The 22,352-nt window shown below is 40.2% G+C and overlaps 1 protein-coding gene across 3 annotated transcripts in view; it reads left to right on the top strand.

Moving 5' to 3' along the window:
• The window catches only part of GLIS3 (GLIS family zinc finger 3), a 501,464-nt gene that overhangs the window by 446,340 nt on the left and 32,772 nt on the right, over positions 1-22,352 (top strand). For all 3 annotated transcript variants that reach the window (XM_004457407.5, XM_058301792.2, XM_004457408.5), the window contains one exon: positions 16,811-16,983. In XM_004457407.5, the coding sequence (XP_004457464.2) occupies positions 16,811-16,983 (173 nt within the window). The remainder of the gene's footprint in view (positions 1-16,810; positions 16,984-22,352) is intronic.

Genomic DNA, 22,352 nt, shown 5'->3' with positions numbered 1-22,352 from the left:
ACGCCCATACCCCCGTCACCCCCTCTCCACTGGTCATCTGGCCTGAGCCGACCTCCCTAGAGGCTTCTCCAGACACACACAGAGAAAAAAGCCCTACTGGGGACCTGAGCAGTAGGCATTTCATGGACAAAATAATGGGTTGACTAGGCAGCAGGAATGGAAGTTTTGAATCTTGGATTTCATCAGCCTTCTGTGTGTTTCATCATTGGTCTAGCCTGTGAGGTGTTTTTGTTTTGTTTTGTTTTGTTGTTTTTAATACATGTTTTTACATCTGATAAACCAAATATTTTAAACTTGTTTTTCCCTACCCCTTCCCCTATTTATTCAAACATTTGCTCATTTGATAAACATCTATTGAGTACCTGTCAGACACTGTTCTGTGTGACAGGGATACAGCATTTATTAAAACATGGCTCTGTCCTTACAGGATTTAAGGGTGAGGATGGACACATACCCAAAGTATAGTAATGCTGTTTAAATAAATGATACGATAGAGATGCCACAGGACCTCAGAGAGGACATCCCAACTCTGCCTCAGGTAGACTGGGAAAGAAAGACACAGTGCCATAGGCATTTGCCCTTTATCCTACTGGAAGCAGAGAAGCAGTCTAGGCTCCTTATTAGTAGAAAGACCCCACCAGATGCACAATATAGAGAAAGAACTCGGTGACCAGATGGCAGATTAACCGAAGCTGGAAGCAGGGACTAGAGGTAGGGAGAAGAAGGAGAAGGCTCCTGCAGAAGCCCTGGTGAGCAGGAAGAGGGCTGGAGCGCTAGGAGTAGGGATGGATGATCCATTCAAGAGCCCCACTGAGGAGGCAGAATCACTGGTTATTGGAATATATGTGGAGTACATAGGAGGAGCAAAATAATTTTTTTAGTTAAAAAATAAACAAACCTGACCTTTGAATCTCTGCTCCAGGAGTTGCTAACTGTTTGACTGTGGCAAATTCCTTAGCTGTTCCTGCTGCTTGGGTTTTATTGCATTTCATTTCTATTTTTTGTTTGTTTGTTTTCAGTTCCCTCTTTTGAAAGTTTCAAAATCTATATTAAAGTTTCAAGAATAGTATAATGAGCACCCATACACCTATACCCACATTCACCCATTGTTAATATTTTAGCACTTTTTCTTTATCTTTGGAGAGAGAAGAGTGTGGGGGAGTGAGAAAAAGATCCCCTATTTGTTTGTTTCCTTATTAGCTTGTTGTTGTTTTAACCATTTGAGAGAGAATTTCAGGCATCCTGGAGTTTCACCCTATTTACTTCAGAAGGGCATGCTCCTACATAATCACAATATAATTATCCTAATTATCACAGCCAGGAGACTTAACACTGATACAGTACTATTGTCTAATATATATTCAATATTCAAATTCCACAACTGTGTGAATAATGTCTCTTTTAACTGTTTTTTCCCTTTTTCATGACCCATGATTTAATAAAGATCACACAATGCTTTTAATTCTCATTGCGTTTTAGACTCCTTGAATCTAATGAAGTTCCCCAGCTTTATTATTAGTAGTAGTACTATTGTTATTATTATCTATAATGACTTTCACGGTTTTTGAAGAACTTGAGATGTTTATTTTGCAGAATGTTCCTCCGCTTGGGTTTGTCTGATTGTTTCCTCATAAAAGGATTCAGTGTCAACATTTTTGTCAGGAACACCACTAGGTGATGTGGTCTTCCTTAGCTTTTTGAACCGCAGTTTACATCTCACGGGGTATTGGGGAGGATTAGGAGAAATAAAACAGAGAAAACACCTAGTATGGTGAATGGCATGAAGTCAACATTTGGTAGCTGTTAATACCAGTATAAAAGCAGGCAACTTTGGCGTGCCTGAGAGATCCAGATTTGGAAGCCAGAGGAAGTTGTTAAATGATTGCAGAGGTTGATAATGTAACTTTTCATGAAAGGGAAGACAGAAAAGCAGGGGGAGGAGGAGGTTCTTTATAAGGATGGATGGATGAGAAGTGGATGTTTTCGCTTTTGCGGCCCCGTCTCGCTGCTGTGCTCTTCCCCCGGGGTGTTCCTCTGTCCTGTGCCAGCCCAGCTGGAGCGGGCAGGTGTGTGGTAGGTTATCTCTTCTAGTCAGGTTTGGAGAGGAAGATGACATGAAACAGCCCTGAATGAGTCACCGCGCTTGCATTAGTGTCCAGTATGAAAACACCAAAAGGAAGTGTGCTGACCTTCCGCTTTGCGTTTATGTATCTTTGCCTCTGTTTGGCTGGGAAATCCCCCAGTAAAAACTCCAGCAGTTTTCTTAAAGGAAATGGGTTTATCACACTTTGTGACTTTTAGTGGGAAACTGGCATTTTTTCCTGCTTTGCAGGCATTGATTCAGCCTTTATTTAGCTTTTGCTTATTAATAAAGTAGGCTGAGTCACTGTCAGAAGTCAGGAAATCCCACCCCATCTCTCCAGTTAGCATCAGGTTCTTTGATCTTTCCCATCATAAAATAAAATAAATGCATTTTCTCTCAATTTGATGAGGTTCCATTTTTATTTTGAAATATTATCTGAATGACACATCGTTTCAGTGATTTAAACCGTACCATGCCACATCACCTAATGTTGATTTAAACTTATTATGGGAAGTGGTGTTTGACTATGTCATGTTGAACGAGCCAGTGATACTTTATGTTTATAGCAGTGGCTTTCATGAGAGGAACCTAGCGTCTTTGCCAATGTTAATTCATTGGGTTTCATAGTATGTCTAGTATGTCTGTCAGACCAGAGAAAACACAAATATTGATGGGAGTCCCTTTTTGAGATGGGAAGTCTTGCTCTCCCAAGAACAAGCCAGCTGGGTTTGTGCCACTCATCTTGTCCAAGCATCAACTGCCTCTCTCTCTCCTGAAGAAGGCCACAAGCACTGCACACCCTGTAGTGCAAGTAATAGACACTTAAAGGAACTTTGGGATGGACCACAGTGGAACAGCTTATAAAAGCCTTCCTATAACATCCCCTAACCCTAGCCAGAGAAGACAGAAATAAAGAAAGGATGTGGTCTCCTTGAGGAGTATATAGTCTAGTACATAAATCAACAGCAGAGGACATTAAGGATAATTGTTTTTGAGGAAGTAGCGAAGGCCCCAGAACCAAATAAGGAATGCCGATTTCTTGAGTCCCTACTGAGTACTGGGAAGCTTTATTGCTTTTCATTCGTAACGTGTTATTTAAGATGCAGCATTAAGTATTCTAGGCACCTTGATACGTGTGTGGTCTTACTATGCCTCTCAGTAACCAGGGCTGACCTTCACAGGTATCATTTTTAAATTTGTCATTGGAATAGAGCACTGCTTACTTGGATGCTGGGGGTTAAAGACAGCAGTCATGTTCTATTTAACATCTTGCAATTCTGGGAGATTCTTTAGCTCTAGTCAAATCAGCATATTCACTGACCTCTGCTAGTTTGCTTGTTTCTGCATCTTAACTTGTACCCTTTCCCCACCTAAATTCTTCTTGCTCTATCCTTAACTAAATGTTACTCAGCCTTTGGGGTTCAGCTTAGTTTTCAACCTGCAGCTCACAGAGGCTAATCTACCTGTTAAATCCCTTCATTCTTATATCTGTTTCATTTATTTGATGTTTACCAGATGCCACCTTTCTAACTAAATTATTAAGCTCTTTGAGGGCAGGAACCTTATGTTTCTTCATAGATTCCAGAATACGTTGAGGTGGGTTTTAACAATGGTGGGTACTGAGGAAGATTTGACAAAGGAAATGGACCAGTGAGCAGAATACTTGGGAAACATGAGATCATTGTCAACTCCTCCCTTAGGATTACAAACAAAGAAACAATAAGGTATACACATGGTTGTGCTTGGTATTATAATCAACAAAACTTAAAACAATCTAGTTCAGTTAATACTAACTTACTTTCAATATTGAACAAAAGATTTGATCCATATAGCTGTTTCCTGTCCCCTCCTTAGTGGGGCACTGTCAGGTAGGAGGGTCCTAGAGATGACTTATTATTCCCTCAATTTATTGTTCAGGAGGGCAGTGGCCTCAATTCTCAAAGTTCCCACCATGTTATATAAAATGCATACTTTAATACCCTACATTGTTGCTCTAATACATATACTCATGCACACCCACCCATTGTTAGGAGTCCCATACCTTCTTCCATTCCTGGGCACCCTACATTGCTCTCTTGTAGTCTTGAATACTAAGGGCCTGTATCACTTTATTTAGACATGTTGCTTGCCTACAACTGGGCCTAATGCTTTGCTGTCCTAGGACTGTCTGAATGAAGAAGGACATAATCTCTCCTTTCTCTTCTTAACCTACTAGTATATGTGCAATAATGGTCAAAATCATAAGTATCATATAAAACATCAGCTTCTCAAATTCCATTAGAGAATTGGAATAGAACCTAATGCTTCTATTTGAGCATTAGGTGTTTGTGTCCTGGGCAGCATGCCTGACTCTGAGAATGTAGTGGTAAACACGACTGGCAGGAGCCCTGTCACAGCATCCAGTCTAATGGGAGGCAGCCAGGTCAGTAAGCAATCGTAAGTCAAGGTGTTATGATGGGGTGATGGGGTGCTACAGGAGACTATAGAGCTACACCAAAAAAGTACCTGGCATTGAGAGGGCAGAATGCAAGGAGAATGTCTCCATTGAAGCTGAATGACTGTAGGACCCAGCCAGGCAAGGGCATTGTGCAAAGGCTAAGGGATGGGCAGGCGGGAGAACAAGAGGGCGAGTGCAGATGAGCCTGGCTGGAGCTTAGCATGTAACAGAGCCTCATCAACCACACCAAGGAGTGTGGGCTTTATCTTTAGAACAAGAATTTGAATGCTTGGCCAATAAGCATTCACTGGTGGCTCACCATGCATTCCAAATGCCTCCCTACCCCACTGTTGACCCAGCAAGGAGCTCAGAAAACATTCTGTGCCCATCAAGACATGACAAGGAATGGAAAAGGGTTCACCCAGTCCTCAAACAGACAAAGCCTCTCCTTTGCAAATCCTAGAACGATGAGGCAGCACAGTGGACTGGGTTATGATATTTTCTTTCTTAATACAATTTGAGATGACAATTTTGTTCTTTTTAATTCCAAGCTTGTATCTTAGTCATGACCTGTCAGGGTTTTGAAGAATCACTGAGTGTCAAACAAAAAAGATCTTACGTGAGAAACGAAGTGACAAACATCTGGAAATTCCATCTCTAATATCAGCAATAAGCTGTCCTCATTTTTCTGTGTTATATCAGGGAAGCCTTGGGTATTTTTAGGAGTTGTCCAAATGGCATGTGTCCTAACATGGTTGCAGTACAGTATGCCTTGTAGGCACTTCTCTGAGAGGCTCCCAGACAGTGTAACATGTATGCAAAGGTACCTAACTAATAGGAGCAAACATTAGATGCTGGTAAATAATAAAGTTGGTCAGTTTTGATCATGGAAAGAGGAGAAAAACCATAGTTAAGAAACAAATCCAGTCTGCACGTAGGCATCTTTGCCATCCTCTGTGTAGAGCCCATCACGCTGATATTTCTAATGTTCCCTCCTGTCTGTCATCATGAGCATCCCTGGCTCTCTTTGGGCTGCAGCATTATCTATTCAGAAATCAAACTGCTTTCCTCATTTAGCATCCTGTGAGGGGCTCAGTTACTTCTTACAATGGTGACTTTCACAGGTATTCAAAGTTAAGAGGGGTGGGATCCAAATTCCAACTCCCTCCCAATACACACACACACATACATCCCACTTGAGAATCACTGAATGTAATGAGAGCTCTTCCTGATGCCAATGTTTGTGAGCAGTGAAAAATAGAGGCAGAAATATCCAACATCCTAGCCTCGAAAATGAAGATGAACTTTAGATATTATATTGGGAAAAGTTGGGTTCCTTTTCCTAGTTTGTCCAAGATGTTTTTTGGCAGTGGAGGAAAATCTAGAGTTAATTATCTTTGTTGAAACTTCAACTCATGGTTAAAAACCTAAAAAGCCTAAGAGTGAACTTTGATTCGTCCCTTTTCCCAAATCCTCTCACATCTAATTAATTGGGAAGTCCTGTTATTTCTGCCTTTAAAATATATTTCAAACTTAACCAACTCCATTCCTCCAGTCACTACAGTCTCCTAGCTGGTCTCCCACATCCATTCGTGCCTTCCGTCCATATCCTACAGTACATTCATGGCGTTTGCACCCTGCTGCACCAAGAGCTGCCTTTTAAAATGCAAATCAGATTACTTGGCTCTCCTTTTCAAACTCTCCCCATCACATATGAAGTAAATTTCAAGCTTATTTTTGTAGTCTACATGGCCTCTATTGTCTGACCCCAGCCAAGTTCATCTGTCATTGCTTCCCTTAATCTGCTCCAGCAGCACTAGCCTTATTGTTCCTGGAAAACTCCATCTCATCTTGCCTCAGGGTCTTTGCACTTGCTGTTCCTGAAACCTGAAAGGCATCTCCACCAGAACTTTGCCTGCCTTGTGCCTTCACTTCATTTTTGGTGTCTGCTCAAATGTTACCATTTCAGAGAGATCTTAACCACTAGGCCTAAAACTCCCCCGGTCCAATCTCACTCTTTTCCTTAACACTACTCTATTTTTCTTTATAGCCTTATCTCTCCTGAAAATTACACTATTTGTTTACTGATTTGCTTATATTCTACCATAATCCTAGTTGTATAGGGGCACTAAAATAGTCAGGCTTCTCCAGGGAAACAGAGCCAACAGGAGATACCTATAAATATTATGAAATTTTTATAAAAATTGTCTCACGTGACTGTGGGGTTGCACAAGTCCAAATTCCACAGGGAGAGCAGGCTACCAGCTGCGAACTCCAAAGAAGGTTTTTGATGAATTCCCCTGAAGAAGCTGGCTAGCTGATGTAGAAATGGAAATTCTCTCTTCTAACTGCTGAAATCACTTCTCCTTTTAAAGCCTTCAACTGACTGGACAAGATGTCTCTCATTGTTATATGCAATCTCCTCAGTTAATTGCAGATGTAATCAGCCATGGATGCAGTCAAGTTATTGATGATTTAAATCCAAAAAAATACCTTCACATTATCAATCAGGTCAGTGCCTGCTTGGCCCAACAACTGGGCACCCTAAACTGGCCAAGTGGACACATGATCTTAACCATCACTAATAAGTTTTGTGGAATGAATGAATGTGGATGAAAGGGAAGCATATGACTATGATTCCTTTATTATTTCTGGGAGAGAAAGCAGTATCCTTGAGCACGTGATTGCTGATCTTCCACCTCTACATTCGCCTTTGGGTTACTTCCTGGAAAAGCAGGAAATGCTGATGTGAGCATATGTGTGGAACTCTTCCAAATGAATAGCTTGACTTGTGGTTCAAATAGTGGTTTGCCTCAGATTATTTTCCACATATTTTTTAAATTTTGAAATGCACTAGTTCTTCAATTTAGGTCAATTACAAGCACACATTAAAACTATTAAAATGTCCATAAAAGGAACTCTTTTTTTAAGAAGTGCCAAAGAAACCTTTGCACCTTTGACTGCCATTTCACCCGTCTTTATTTTGTACACACATCCCAAACAAATCGACTTCACAGTAAGCCCCAAATGATGTTTTTTTAGTCCCCTTGGATTTTCAGTCAGGAAAGTGAGTCATGACAGTAACAAGGAAGGTTTGAGGTAAAAATGTGTTAGCATGGAACAGCATGGAGTTCAAACTTAGCCATTGTGTTATTCACATGTGTCAGTGTGTTCTCTTCATAAGCTTTCTCTGAAACAGCAAGTCATAGGGAGCCAGAATTCCCAAACTGAAAGCCCACAAACTATTCGAGCCTGAGTCAAGACATCCACATATTACAAAGTGCCTCATCTCTGACAAAGAACAGACTATTCAAAGAAAGGTTTCTGTTTAATGTTTTAACAATGTGATCTGGTGATCAGCAACATGGTCTCTTTGGTGGGGACAGTTGGAAATGTTGGCTGCAAAGAGACTTTTTTTTTGCAAGTAAGGGAATGTCTTCCTGCTAGTGATGAGGAGACTCTTGGAAATTATTGAGGTGGGGAGAGGAAACCAAGAGGCAAAGTTCTTTGGGATGAGTATTGTTTCTTCCTTTTCTGAGAAACACTTTTTGGTTGCTTTTCTATTTCATTGTAAGGAAAAAACTTTTCTGTGTCTGAATCATCCTTCTCATTAGAGTAAATGATTAAGATTATTCTCTTGACAAGACATTCTCCCCTCAGAAACTGTGATCCTGGGCAAATATAGTATCCAACTGGACATTTGCACCAATTGGCAGCCAAGTCTTAAGAACACAATGGTATGTTCAACATAGTGTTTCTTCAGTAACAACAACCAATGTTTATTAAATACTTTTATAGCATAGTACTTATGAGGTGTTGGAAGTATCAGATGGTAGCAAACCTCCAAGGATTTTATGCTGTTTCTAACTAGAAAGACCAAGAACACTTCTCTTATTGTGAATTTTAAAAATATATGTTGTTTCCTTCAATTAATATCTTTAGCCAGTTGTTGAGCCTTAGCTTTAAGAGACGGTGCAGAAACCCTCTGTGGTTACTACAACAATAACCTGACATCCTGCAGGTGACAAAAAAAATGCATAAATAAGCAGCACGTGTTAATACTGTCCAAACCACCATTTAGCCCATTTCTTTTAAATTTATGGATTATATTTACTTTTGAGGTCTCATTTGGCAGTGGCTTCTAAAGTCACTTGACCATATTTGGCAGGAGGACTGCATTTGAAGTTCATTCTGAAAGTTCTTAGCACTACTGTCTTCAAAAAACCTGTTTGCTATTTGTGACCATAAGCAAAATATGGGATAGTCCATTTTCAGCCTACCCATACCTCCTCTCTCATGTCTAGATAAACTGACACTTTTTCCCCTCACTTCTCTTATGACATTCTCATTATATTCTCATTATCTTCTGAATGTTTTCTCTCATCTAATACTTTCTATTACAAAGCAGGTTGAACATGATGCCTAGAACTGTGCTGAACAAGAGAAAGATTCTTCCCTTTGCCACAGGATCATGAGTTAATCTCCTGGCTTTGGCCTACTCAGAGCAGCGCAAGGGATGATATCATAGCAGAATTTTTTACATCAAATGTTTAGGACCATTCTGCATGAATTTTCATCTGGCAGGTGTCTTTTAAAAAGATGTAGACAGAGTCAGGCTTTTCTTCCCTTTCTTCCCATCACATCTGAAATAGACAACTCAGTCACCACCAATTCTGCAGTAAAGAAATCGCAGAAAACTCCAGCTCTTGGTGGAAACGTGTGCTGCATAATTCATTTCTCTGACATACCCTAGAACTCCTTTCCTGCTGTCTTTTCATTTCCAAGGGAGGAGAGGGGACTATTGTGATGCCCTGGGCTCTATTTCAGCATTTACCAGGAAAAATTATACTTCTATTCTTTGAGCATTAATTACATTCTTTTCTTGACATACTACTTGCTCCCTGTGCCCAAGTAGAGAAAGTTCCCTCCAGAACACTTTGTCCTTTCTATTTCCCACAAACACTCATTATAATGTATATTTGAGTGTTCTTTAAAAACCCCTGGTGATCATTTCATATGCAGCCAGCTTCACAGCTCTCATTTTATAGTGCTTTAAGGAGGCATAGGCAATCATTTTTTGAGTCTTGGTCTTGTCTTCCCAAATGAATTATTTGTAGTTAACACTGACCTACCCTCTGATCCTCTAAACCATTCCAGGGCATGGATTCAGCTGTTTGGCTAGTTTGGGACAGAGTTCTCAGACAGAGACACAGCTTTTGGCCTGCTTTGGTCTGCCTGTGTGGACAGTGTCGCAATTACCCACACTTCCCAGAGGCCGTTTCTTCATTACTAAAAGCTGGTCTTGATTGTTTCAGGAGCAGAATTCAATTTGCAGTTCCCCCAGTAACGTGCTGTGATTCATTCGGGGACAAATCTGGATTGGACTGAGTCCAAGTATCTCTTTTGTGAGACAGAAGGGACGTATAAGTAGATACTATAGTCACCCAGATGCGTCAGCCAGGAATTCATGAAGTGATTCATAAATCGTTATAAAGACCACTAAAGTCTACTGAAATGGAGCGCTGTCTGGCTATACAAAGTGGGGTATTATCATTGGGGGCGTATTTTAGATGTTAAATCAGATGTGAAATCCTTAAAACTGTGCTTTTTCTTTTTAGCTTTTGAAAAGGATTCCTTTATTCTCCCTCTGCAGTTGGCCGAGTGCTAAAGCCATTTTTCATTGATTAGTTTTCACAGATGAATTTTCAAACCACCACAGATGATACCACACAATTCTTTTGGGGAATAAAAAACACCTTCCCCAATCCACCATAGACCAGTTTGTATCCATTATTTCTACTCTCTGGCAGCAAATCAATAATATTTTTTGTGTGTGAATACAATGAAACAAGCTGTTATAATGCATTCTTCCTACTTTGAGAGGTCTATAGCCCATGTGGAAGAAAGAGGTGACGGGGGAAACTACTGAAAGCTGATATCAACCAACATTGAACCTAGTTGATCTTGTAAACACGTTTCCTCTTTTCAAAGTGATAACCCTCAAAGCAGGGTTCAAACACACTATCCAACACTGTTTGATAGATCTGCTTCAAATAGGCACAAATGAAGAAAGATAAGAAATAATATGACATGAGCTATTCATCTCATATCTAGTAGTCGATTAATAAGTTTTCTCTGAAGAAATAAAATTGCAAGGTGACATAGAAATGCTTTGAGCTTATAGGCAGGAAAAGAGCGCCACCTGATTGGAGTTAACACCCAAAGGTGTTGAGCCTAGCTTGGCTGTGAAGGACCCTGGTTCAGGCTTGAGCAAGTTCACCATACCAACTGGACAATATCTCCTGTTACCAGATTTCTTATATGTGGTAGATTGCTGGTAGCCGCATCGCCACCAGCTCATGATGAGGGTCAAAATCTCAGATGCCCTTAAGAGTCTTTTCCTGTTTCTCCCTCCCCTTACCCCTGTGCCATGCTTCGCATCTCTACCAGAGCATGTTTTACCTTTTTGGGATAAAGGGTGTCTGGGAAACCAGCTGTATGACTTTGGCTCAATCATTTCACTTCTCTGGGCCTCCCTTTTTTCTTCCAAATAAGGTGATGCTCCAGTGCCCCTCCAAGAGAGATCATTCTGTGATGGTATAAATGTGTGAACTACAGGAAACTCCTTTGGAAAACCCAGTACCAAGAAATGAGACCCTTACACGAGACCAAAACTAACTGCTCTTACAACCAAAGAAATTAGCCAGACGAGTAGTAAATCCCTCACTTTCTTTGAGCCTTAGTTTCTGTAAAAGAATGGTCATAGGAAAAAATAGAGTCCTAACTAAGATCTTTTATTTTAAAATCTTCATAGGTGTTTCAGAGCTGACATCACAATCTTGTATGATTCTCATGCCCTTGCTGCATGGGAATGTCAGAATGCCTTATATGTACATTGTATTGGTTACCCAAGAGGTGCCAGACATTCATTGTCTTAAGTACTTTGATATCCTTGACCACTCTTTAAAATCAGCCACATTCCACACCCGCCCTCCATTTTTTTTTCTCCTTAGCATTCATAACCTCTAGCCCAGTACATAGTCTACTTACTTATATTCGTTGCCTGCCTCCCCTCTGTAAAATGACTGCCACAAAGACAGGGTATGTGTCATTTGCTGCTCTATACCTAGTGTGTAGAACAGTGCCTACACCTGGTCAATGCTTAATAAATATCTCTTGACTTAATAAATGAATATATCTCAGTCTCCACAGCCACTGTGAGAGTTGAGATTATCTTTATTTTGTAGCTGAAGAAGTTGAGACTGAGATAAATTAGGGAACTTACTCAAGATTACCCAGCTAGCAAGGGACAGAGTCAGGATCGCCTCCCAGGTGGGTCTGACGTCTCTATTGCCCATCTAACTGCCCATCTCAGTTTCCTCCTATTCTCAGTTTTCCTGCATGCAGTTCTCACCAGTTTTGAGTGTCTTGACTGGGACCCTCTGTTCTGTGAATCAATGAAAGTACAAGTACTACATTTGATAGAAATTTGGCACCTGTGATTCTGAGACACCTCCCTGCAAGGTTGGGAAGCTCAGTGATAACAGAGGGTGGGAACGGAGGAGGAGGGCACAAAAGGCCAGAGCATGGCCAAGGAAATGCCCCCAAATAATTGCACATTTTCTAAGGTGTTTATAGATAAATATTTGCAGAAACCTTTGTAATTTTTCTCTTTTTTTTTTTTTTGCAGAGCAACTTTTACCAGTCCTTGAAACCTGTTCCCCACTTTTCTTTTCTTTTGGCAAATCATGTGCTCATTCTAAGGTTATACAAACTCCACTAAATGAGTGGAAAAGGTTGGCTCAATTCTCTGGTTTGCTTTAGTGCGATCTGTTTCTGGTAAGCTTTGGATTTTTTTTTCCTGGTCTGTCCTGTGCGTATTTACATAACAATCATCTTTGTTTCAAAGAAATATAAAAGACCAAAGAAGAGATTGGTAAACTTTGTTGCCTGAAATCTGTGAAATGTCAGTTCGGGGACAGGGTTTGACCTGGAAAAGATCTCAGGAGTGTTCTCTTCTGGCTCTCAGATACTGCTCTCACTAAGAATGAATTTGAATGTCATCTTGACCTGATATGATTGGAGAAGACGGTATTCTATAGGAGAGACATTTTTAAATAACTGCCAATATGCTCAGCACCAAAAGTTTTTAAGTAGCCTTCTTTTGATTTAAAAAAAATTCTCAACTTTTTTTGGCTGAGTGTTCAGACTGTTTTCATTTTAGGGGATATATTAGTCAGCCAAAGGGGTGCTGATGCAAACAAAATGACAGAAATCAGTTGGTTCTTATAAAGGGTATTTATGTGGGGTAGAAGCTTACAGTTACCAGGCCATAAAACATAAGTTACTTCCCTCACCAAAGTCTGTTGCCATGTGTTGGAGCAAGATGGCTGCCAACATCTGCCAGGGCTCAGCCTTCATGAGTTCTTCTCTTCCTGGGACTTGCTTCTTTCCAGGCTCAGGGTTCCTACCTTTCTGGGGCTTGTTTTTCTTTCCTCACAACAAAGCTCCTCTCTGTGCTTATTTCCCGGGGCTCCAGCTCAAGACTCCAGCATCAAAAGTCCAACCTCCCTTCTCTGCAGTGCAGTTCCTCTGTGAGTCCCCACCAACCAAGCAGGCAGGATGCAACATTCTACAGACATGCCCCAATCAAAGCCTTAATCTTTATTTAATCAAGTACAAGTAAAACCTCTGAATCGAATACACTTTAATACGCCCAGAGGAAAAAGCCAGTTTACAAACATAACCCAATATTTCTTTTTGGACTTCATCAGTAATATCAAATTACTATGGGGGGTGGTATGTGTGTGCATCTGTGTGTCTGTGTGTTTTGTGTATGTTTTGTGTTTTAAAGAAACAGGGCTGTGGAGTAGGTGGGGATACTTAAGAAATGGGATTCTGACGACCCCAACCCAACTTCAGTAGTAATCAGAATGGTTTATGGTTTGCACAATAAGCTTTGGTATAATTAGGCATGTTTTTATTGTCGTTTCTGCACAAAATGGCCCAGGTACTTAGTTTCTTGAGTTCTTCTGTTTTTTTAAGCAGCTCTTCTGGCATCTCTCTAACTATGAGTCATTAGTGATTGTTTGTGGATGTTCCCACAAGCCTTGCCTCTAAGAGGAGGATTCTCTTCCACTTTCTCCACTCCTTCCTTACTCCTTTACCCCATATTTCAGTTTGTTATTTCTACTCTGGTTAACAAATAAGCAAGTTTATAAAAATGAAAGTTCAATTAATAGCAAGTTTTGAGGGTCTATTCCAATAAAATACTATATAGTGATTTCAGGCAATAACAAAATTGATTTTATGTATTGTACTTGAAAATCCATCACATTTATACTCATTTCTTTGCTGGAATTTTTAGTTCTGAATTCTTATTTATTTCCTTGTTTCTAGTAATGAAATAACTTGTTGTCATTTTTTGCTTTTCTTTTCTACATGTTAAAGTTAAAATTTTTATACCAATTCTTTCCTTCCCAAAACAAAGCTACATTAAGATGTCCCTTTATTTCACTTAGAATAATTTACATTTAAATCTTTATTAATACTTCAGATGGGTGACACTATGTTTTGAAATTATACTAACTTTATGCCATATAGTCCCACTTATTTGAATAAAACGGAGAAAAATCCAGTTTGAATTTGCAAAAACCAAAGTGTAAAGTCAGTTGAAGGCTTAATAGGTATTATTTTATCCCTCCTAGTTCCTTGAGATAAGGAGTGCTAAAACCTACCACATTTGTCTCTTTACTCAACTGCGTTACCATATTAAGTAATATTTGGTAACCAAGAGAATGTAGCCAGGGTTTGGAACTGGCTTGAGTGAACAGATAAGAATGATTGTAATTAGCATATAATTATGTAGACTCTTTATAGATATAGACTCTACATTACAGACAACTCTTAGCTGGTTTAGTACTCTCCCTTTTTTATAGCTAGAAAGCACAATTCACCTTATAGCCATATAACCCAAAATCCTAAAAACATAAGGTTTTATATAAGAGTCTGCTTCCTGTCCCTTCCCAGCCACCTTTTCTTCTCTTTGTTAATCAAATTCTTATTGAGGAGCTGGTCGATTGAGCAGGGGTAGAAGAGAGGGTGGGGGTGGGAATGGGGTATGAAATCAAACTGTTCTTCATCAAACCAATTATATCAGGGTGACGCTTCCTAACTACTACCCGCTAGCCCCACCCACACACCTCTAAACCCCACTCAGGCCTCAACAGAAAGAAAAGATGGTAGAAGTACCAGAAGAAAAGACTGGCAAACCATCTAGAGCATTTTTAATCTTTTAATACCAAAGGGGGAAATAGAATAGGGTGCCAGTTCAGGACCTTGCCCTTGTCCAAAAAGCACAATGGAGAAACCAGCAGTGGCTGTTGAGCAGTCACGTACGTCACCTCATGGTTCACATCCTCCCTCCCTCCATCCCTGGGGATCTTTAAGGGCTAGCCATCCCGCCCAGGATTCCAGTTCTGGGCAGTGTGCGCACTCCTTCGAGCCCCGCAGTCTGCGGTTCCATGACTGCTTGTCCCTCACACATAACCTCAGAGCAGCTTATGAGACATATTAAGGACATGTTCCCCAAGAAAATAGCCTCCATATGAGGAATCCTGGCATGCAGGTTTTACTAGATGTTCTCAGGGCAGTGCCAGATTTGTTTGCTGTGTTTTCTCTTAAGGCCATTCAGCACATCTTTTCAGGATAATTCTAATTATTAAGATGATATGTTTGGAAAAAATATTTTTCCTGGTGCAGGACCTTCAGTGGCTATTCTCTGTCAGAAGAGAGGAGATGTACACTCTTGATTAGGCAGGCATCCTAACTCAGCTGGTTTGATTAAGCCTCCCCTAACATCTTTTCTCTAGAGGTTAACTAGTCCAAATTCCCCTTCTGTGTTCTTGTATCACCTTCGTACATAGCCTCATCATATTAGCAGGGGAAAAGCAGAAAGAATATGGGATTTTGACCCATGGTTTCTTACTGCTGCAATACAAATTTTAGAGTCTCATCTTTATTAAATATTCTGGTTCAGAATGTTTCAAATTACTTTACAAACTTGATTGGTTCATCCTCCCTTTTTAGCATGTATGGCCCGACACAAATCCAAGCAAAGTGAAGTAACTTGTTCCCATGAAACAAATGATGTAACCAGATGGTGACCTATATGTACTAGTGCAAAACAAAGACTGTCTTTCTACAAAGTGAGAGGAACAGCCAGTTGAAAGTTTTTAATTTATTAGACCTTTTCTAGAGGAGACGAAACAATTCATCACTAATGTTTTCCCCAAATGTATTTGGCTGATCCATTTTCCTGCATCAGTGGATTCTTTCCTCCCTTCTCCACTACACTTTCCCAAGCCTTCCACCTAGGTGGAAAATTGAGCATCATTTTGATATCCTGTGGACATTGTCAAACTTAAAATTGTTCTCACAAGTATACCTTCTCTTCAATGTTCAAAGTATAAACTCTCATTATAAACTTGGTCAGATCCTGTGCATTCTCCTCTATAATTCTAAGATCAGTGTGTAGTCATCCCTGCTATATCCCAGGTCACTTGATGTCACCCTATTTAAACACCAATACCACCACCACCCCTGCCCAGAAACAACCAAGTCTTATTGTAACTGCACATGTGACTGCAAAGATGATTTTGCATTGTGACCTGTTTCTGTTACACCCTTGGGAATGTTCTTTGCCAAGCACAGAACCCATTCAGATCTCTTGGGTTCTGGGTTTCAAACCACACTTGACCTTTGAGGCTTAAGTAAATTTATTCTTGGCTAGAGAAAATGCATTGTTTATGGAGAATCAGATTAGAAAGGCTTATAATAAAGACTTGTAGCACTTCTTGGACATCAGATATGTCTTACAAAACAAAATGTTTATGAACTAAGTGTAAATGAATCAGAAACATACGGATAAAATTCCCCTAAAATGCAAACGGATTTAAAACTTAGCAGAAATAGTGCCTGGCAAAATGTGCTTTGAATTTCACCAAACCCAGAGTATTTGAAATGCAGCATAACAAGTTTTGACAAACTCAGACTGCGACTAGCTTTTCCCTTTTCTGGTCTCTTCCCCCCACATACAACCCCACACACAACCCGTCCTCAATATCTCAGTTGAGAATTGAGTGGTTAAAAAAGTCCTAAAGGTTTTTAAAGGACTTATGGTCAGGCCATTTTATAGCCAGAATGGGAAGTTAGCATCTGGCTTTGCAGGGTTTGTCTTTGCTCCTGCTATTTTATGTCCCTTATGTTTCCTTTTATAATTATTTTCTCAGGTTTGTGCCTTCTGCTCCCTCTCCTCACCACATCAGCCCCCGGAGAGTTCCAGCCCCTTCTTCAATAATGCAGAGAACACAGCCTTCTCATACCCAGCAGCCGTCAGGATCACACCTGAAGTCCTATCAGCCAGAAACGAACTGTTTTCAGCCAAATGGTATCCATGTCCATGGTGAGAAAATGACAGTCCCTTGAGTTTTAAACAGTGATGTTTTGCTATTGTTTTAATCAAGTGCCTTAGTTACCAACTGTGGATTTCAGATGTTCTCATACCAGACTTAGAATTTTATGCCTTTCTTCTAAAGTTTCACACTTGCTAGGCATGAACTCTGTAGTATTTTCCTGGCTTTGGCCTAAGATGGAATGATTTCTGGTGCCCCAAACCGTCAGCCCAAGACAATGATCCATTAGTTGACCCAGTGCCCTAATTCCTTATGGACAGGCCCTAGCAACAGCATCTTACTTCCTAAACAATAAACTGCTATGACAAAGAGAATACCAGGAGTCCTCTTGCTCACGCATGCCTCTCCTCCATATGCCTTGGCTCCCATTGCTGTATGTCCCAATCTTCTCCATCCTTCAAGGCCCAAGTGAAATGTCACCTCCTCTCTGAAGGCTTCCTTGATTCCCCAGGCTAGACATAAACTCACCTGGCTCTAAATTCTGATTGTATATCACCTTTATCTCTCTGCTATGGTCACTCTAACTTATAATGTATTTATCTGTGGGTAAAGTTTATCTTCATTATTATTCTGTAAACCCCTTTCTGAGGTCAGAATGTTCTTATCCATCATTGTCTCTCTCAGAAAATTTAGCACCATCATTCACATGTAGTAAAGACTCAGTAGATATGTGTTAGGTAAATGGAGGAAGGGAGGGAAGAGAAATTAAGAGTTTTCAAAATGTGCAGACGTCCTTGTGTTTAACTCAAAACATGCATGGAGAACCAAAGCCTGGTTTGATTTCCTTTTCTTTCTGAAGAATTTCTTAAACCAAGTTTTTCTGATTCAGGCAAATATCTTAGTGAATATCCTTAAAAAGCTGAATTGCCAAATTATATAGACTGAAACTACACACAGCCATTTAATTCTTGAGAGCAGACAGACCTTGTATATGAGAAGAGATATTGTCCATTAAGACTGAGTGTTTTTAGCTTTGAGAAATATGACTCTTCTTCATCAGCCTCTTGCTAAGTCCTGAATTTGTTCTATCTGACTTATTACTTGAAATTAATGGAAGGCAAATCCCAAACACGTATCAGTCAATATCCAAACAAAATGAGAATCAACTGAATAAATTCCCGAGATGTCAGAATCAGGCAGTACCGTGGAGCTAGGCTCGGAAAGTGACATCAAAGTAGGAGCCTGGACAGCCCAAGAGGTGGCGCCATAAAGACCTGGAGGAATGTGGGAAGGGGAAGGCCTTCTCCCGTTCTCTGGGTCTGGGGTAAGTTTCACCTTCTTTAGTCTGGTGAATAATTCCTTCTCAAGCTTGAGTTATTTATTTACTCTACCAACACCTATTTCTTGAGTGCCTATTATGTGCAAGATACTACATGTGTAAAGAAGACAAACAGAGCACTCTGCCTTGTGGGGGTCTCCCAGCCCAGTGGAGGAACTCATCTCACGTGGGGGCCATCCAGGTAAGAGCATAGGCTGCGTGGAATTTGGAGGTCATCAATTCTAAGATGCACACTTTTTGCCCTCACACACATTTTAACATTTCTGAAATCCAGACATGCCTCACAGTCAGTGGCATCTTATAATTGGTAGTAAATTGACTTTCTGGTATTACATAAAATAAAGGAGCATCTCATAATCAAGGTGGTCACAGTTTCATGGAAATGTGATATAACACTTAGTTACAGCTTTGAAAATTTTTTTTAATTTAAAAATTAACATAGGTGTAGAAAAAAATTGGAAGGAAATCACTCAAATTAAGTTTTTTTTAAAAAAATCAAGGTGATAGGGAAATGGATTATTTCTTCTTTATTTTGCCTTCTGAAGAAATGAAAAAACATCTTTGGAATTAAACCAATTTGAAAGCAAATAGCATTCTACTATGAACTGAATGACTCTGGGAAGATTACGGAGCCTCAGTTTACGTTTGTTAGGTGGAGAAGATTCTTACCTACCTTCTCTTGTGGTTCATTAGGAGAAGTCAACATTAAAAGCACCTGGCATAGAGTAAGAACTTTATTAACTTAATGTTCTTCCTTCTACTCTCTTTCTTTACTTTGTTAGACTCTTTTAGAATAGTGAGAATATTTGGATCCCTAGGGCAAGCATAATACTTGTTGTAAAATAGACATTTAGTAAATATTTACTAAGTGATTGACACTCACTCTTTCAGCAATTGAATAAGGAGACAAGAGGACACTGAAAATAGGATCTACCTTATCATTTTGCCCTGCCTCTTATCAAAAGACTTCCACATTTCTCTTTTTTAGTTGAATTATGAATACCTAGTCTACTTGAAGTTGGGATTTTTTTATTTTCACTATTTAATTGTGTAAAAATTCCCAAAGCCATTGAGAAACCTATTAATAGCAGGGTTAAAAATAAATCAGTGTTAGTAAGCGGCTGTGGCTCAATCAGTTGGGCTCCTGTCTACCATATGGGAGGCCCTGGGTTCATGTCCTGGGGCCTCCTTGTGAAGGCAGGCTCACCTGCACGCTGCGGAAAGCCACTGGCCCGGGCACCACTGAGTGCCGCAGGCCCGCAAGTGCCACACAGAGCCGACTCAGCAGGGAGACGCAACAAAAAAGGGAGACAAGTGAAAACACAAAAGAGCATGCAGCAAATGGACACAGAGAGCAGACAAGCAAGCCCTAAGGGGGGGTGTGGAAATAAATTAAAATAAATACAAACACAGAAGAATGCACAGTGAATAAACACAGAGAGCAGACAGCAAGCAAGCCACAAGGTGGGGGGTGGCGAATAAAAAAAAAGATCCTATTAAAAAAATAATAAAACAACGTATTTACGTAACAGGTCTTATGAAAGACCAGGCTAGTCTCACAGGTTGGAAAATCATGACTTTCCCTGGCAGATAAGGAAGTGGCTAGTGGACTGAGCGTACAGAGGGAATGCTCCATCCACCGTTCATTAGCTACTAGGCCACTGCTGGGAATTAAGAGGTAGGAATCCGGACGCAGCCTTACTCACTCCTGCAAGCATTTTTCTAAAAATGTTCTTCTGAAACTTTCTGGGCATGACACTTCTCTTCTACTATTCTTTAGGTTACAGACTTAATTTCTCTAATATATAACAAGTGGGTAATACAGTGCTTGGAGGGAGTAGTGCAGAGACCTTGTTAATGGGTTGCCTTGGCTGGCCGTGCCTTTCAGCTTTCCAGTCCTCCAGATGGCTCCCTCTTCTTTCTGTTCACTGTCTACTTGCTGTATCTGCTCGTTGTGTCTGCTCATTGTGTCTTCTCATCGTGTCCACTCATTGCATCAGCTTGTTTCATCAGCTCATCTTCTTTAGGAGGCAGCAGGTCTCAAATCTAGGACTTCCTTGTAGGAGGCAGGCACTCAACTGCTTGAGGCACATCCTCTCCCCTTTCCAGCTTTTGTTGGATTAGTTTGCTGGATGGAGATATACAGCATCCTGGTAACAGGTAGCTACATCCTCTAATAAAATTAGATTTTTAAAGCCCCAAGCAGTGTCAAGGTTTCTCATGTGATTACTACAGTGAGTGTTTGTTCTCTCTTTCAAGAAATTCATGGCTTTAATGAGCATCATCACCTTCATTCTTTTTACACTCCGCAGTAGATAGAGGTCAGGAAGAAATGTCATAGCTGTATTTATAGAAATGGGAACTGAGACATATAGGAATATAAAATATCTAGGCATTACTGCCTTGGCAAATACACAGGCACCTTTAAGAAGAGGTCAAGATTTCCAAGCCACATTCTTAACATGTTTTCTAAATCAAAAACTTACCAGATAAATGGGTATATATATTTTTCAGAGAGGAAATGTAAGCATACGTAGATGTTTTTGCATTATATAGAGTCATGAAAGGTTAGAACTCAGAGGGGCTTTGATATTGCAGATAAAGAAAAAATGGGGTCCATTGAGTTTATTAACCATGCTATATTACAGGGTTCTCCAGGGTAACAGAAGTGACAGGATATATGTTACTATTACTATAGGAATTGTCTCATGTGACCAGGGGAATGGACACGTCTGAATTCCATGGTGTAGGCCATATGTTGGGAACTCCATTGAAAGTTTCGATGAATTCCCCAAGAGAAGCTGGCTGGCTGAACTAGAGATAGAAATTCTTCTGTCTGACTGCTGAAATCATCAGTTCTCTCTTTAAACTGATTGCGTGAGACTTCTCTCATTGCTGAAGGCAGTTTCTTTTGTTGATTATAGTTGTAATCAACCACAGATATAATCAACTAAGGTTTAAATCCACAAAATAGCCTCCAAATAACTGGACACCATAATCTAGCCAAGATGGCACATGAACATAACCATTACATTCCAGCCATTGTCAGCTAGGCATTCATACCCAACTTAATCTCTAAATGAAAACAGTAGCAGTCATACTTTCACCTAACATAATTCAACTGTCCTGTGTACAACCAGAAACATACTAACTCTTCAGAAGAAGATGCAAGTCCTTGGGTAATATTCACTCTTAAATTTGATATACTATAACTTAAATACCATGGCATACAGTTAATGCAACTTATGTTGTATGATAAAAGGGATAAGATAGGGAAGAAAAGAAAGATATTTGTTATATGTATATATACAAATTTTCATAACAAAACAAGAAATACTCATAACCATTATCGTCCTCATTTCTGCAAGTGGTCACATGAACATAGCTCATATTTAAAAGTACCTCTTTACCCTACCCATCCCATATTCCCTTTACCCTCTGCAAGCACCTCAGCTGGTCTTGGTTCTTTGTCTGGTGGGGTGATCCAAACCTTCAGTCCTGAGGGTCTTGGCCACCAGTAGTCCTGCCTGGATTGGAGTGTTGCTTTTTTCCCACAGACTTTATTCACAGGGCCTGATAATACTAGGAGATGTCTGAAAGGATCTCCTGTGTTCCATGCAAACTCTTTTTCACTTCCATTGTGTAGTAGCAATTCTATTTCCACTTGATAATCAGGATCAATTACTCCAGCCAATAGAGTGAGTCTCTTCTTTACTTGTTGATTCAGAGACATGAGGCCAGAGGGCAGACTTAACTTCCAATTCAGTTATGTCTCCTGGTGAAAGTACTTCTCCTTTTGGAAATAAGACCTGTAGCTAGCAGAATTTAAGATTATGGGGACAGGAAGCAACCGTTTTTCTGGTGGACCACCAGGGATACTAGAAAGTGGTGCACTCCTGTTTCCACTCTTGATTCCTGGACTTGTGTATCCTGACTCTGGGAGATTGAGCACACAAGGATGGATGCTGAGTTAGAGCATATACAACCACTTAGAGAACATTGCCCCAGTCCTGCAAGGTATTGCACCCAGTTGGCACTGTGATTGAGTCTTCAAAAGGCCATTCCACTCTTCTTTCAATC

This window comes from Dasypus novemcinctus, chromosome 8, assembly GCF_030445035.2.
Source record: "Dasypus novemcinctus isolate mDasNov1 chromosome 8, mDasNov1.1.hap2, whole genome shotgun sequence".
Taxonomy (NCBI): Eukaryota; Metazoa; Chordata; class Mammalia; order Cingulata; family Dasypodidae; genus Dasypus; species Dasypus novemcinctus.
This window is presented reverse-complemented; position numbering and strand designations above follow the sequence as displayed.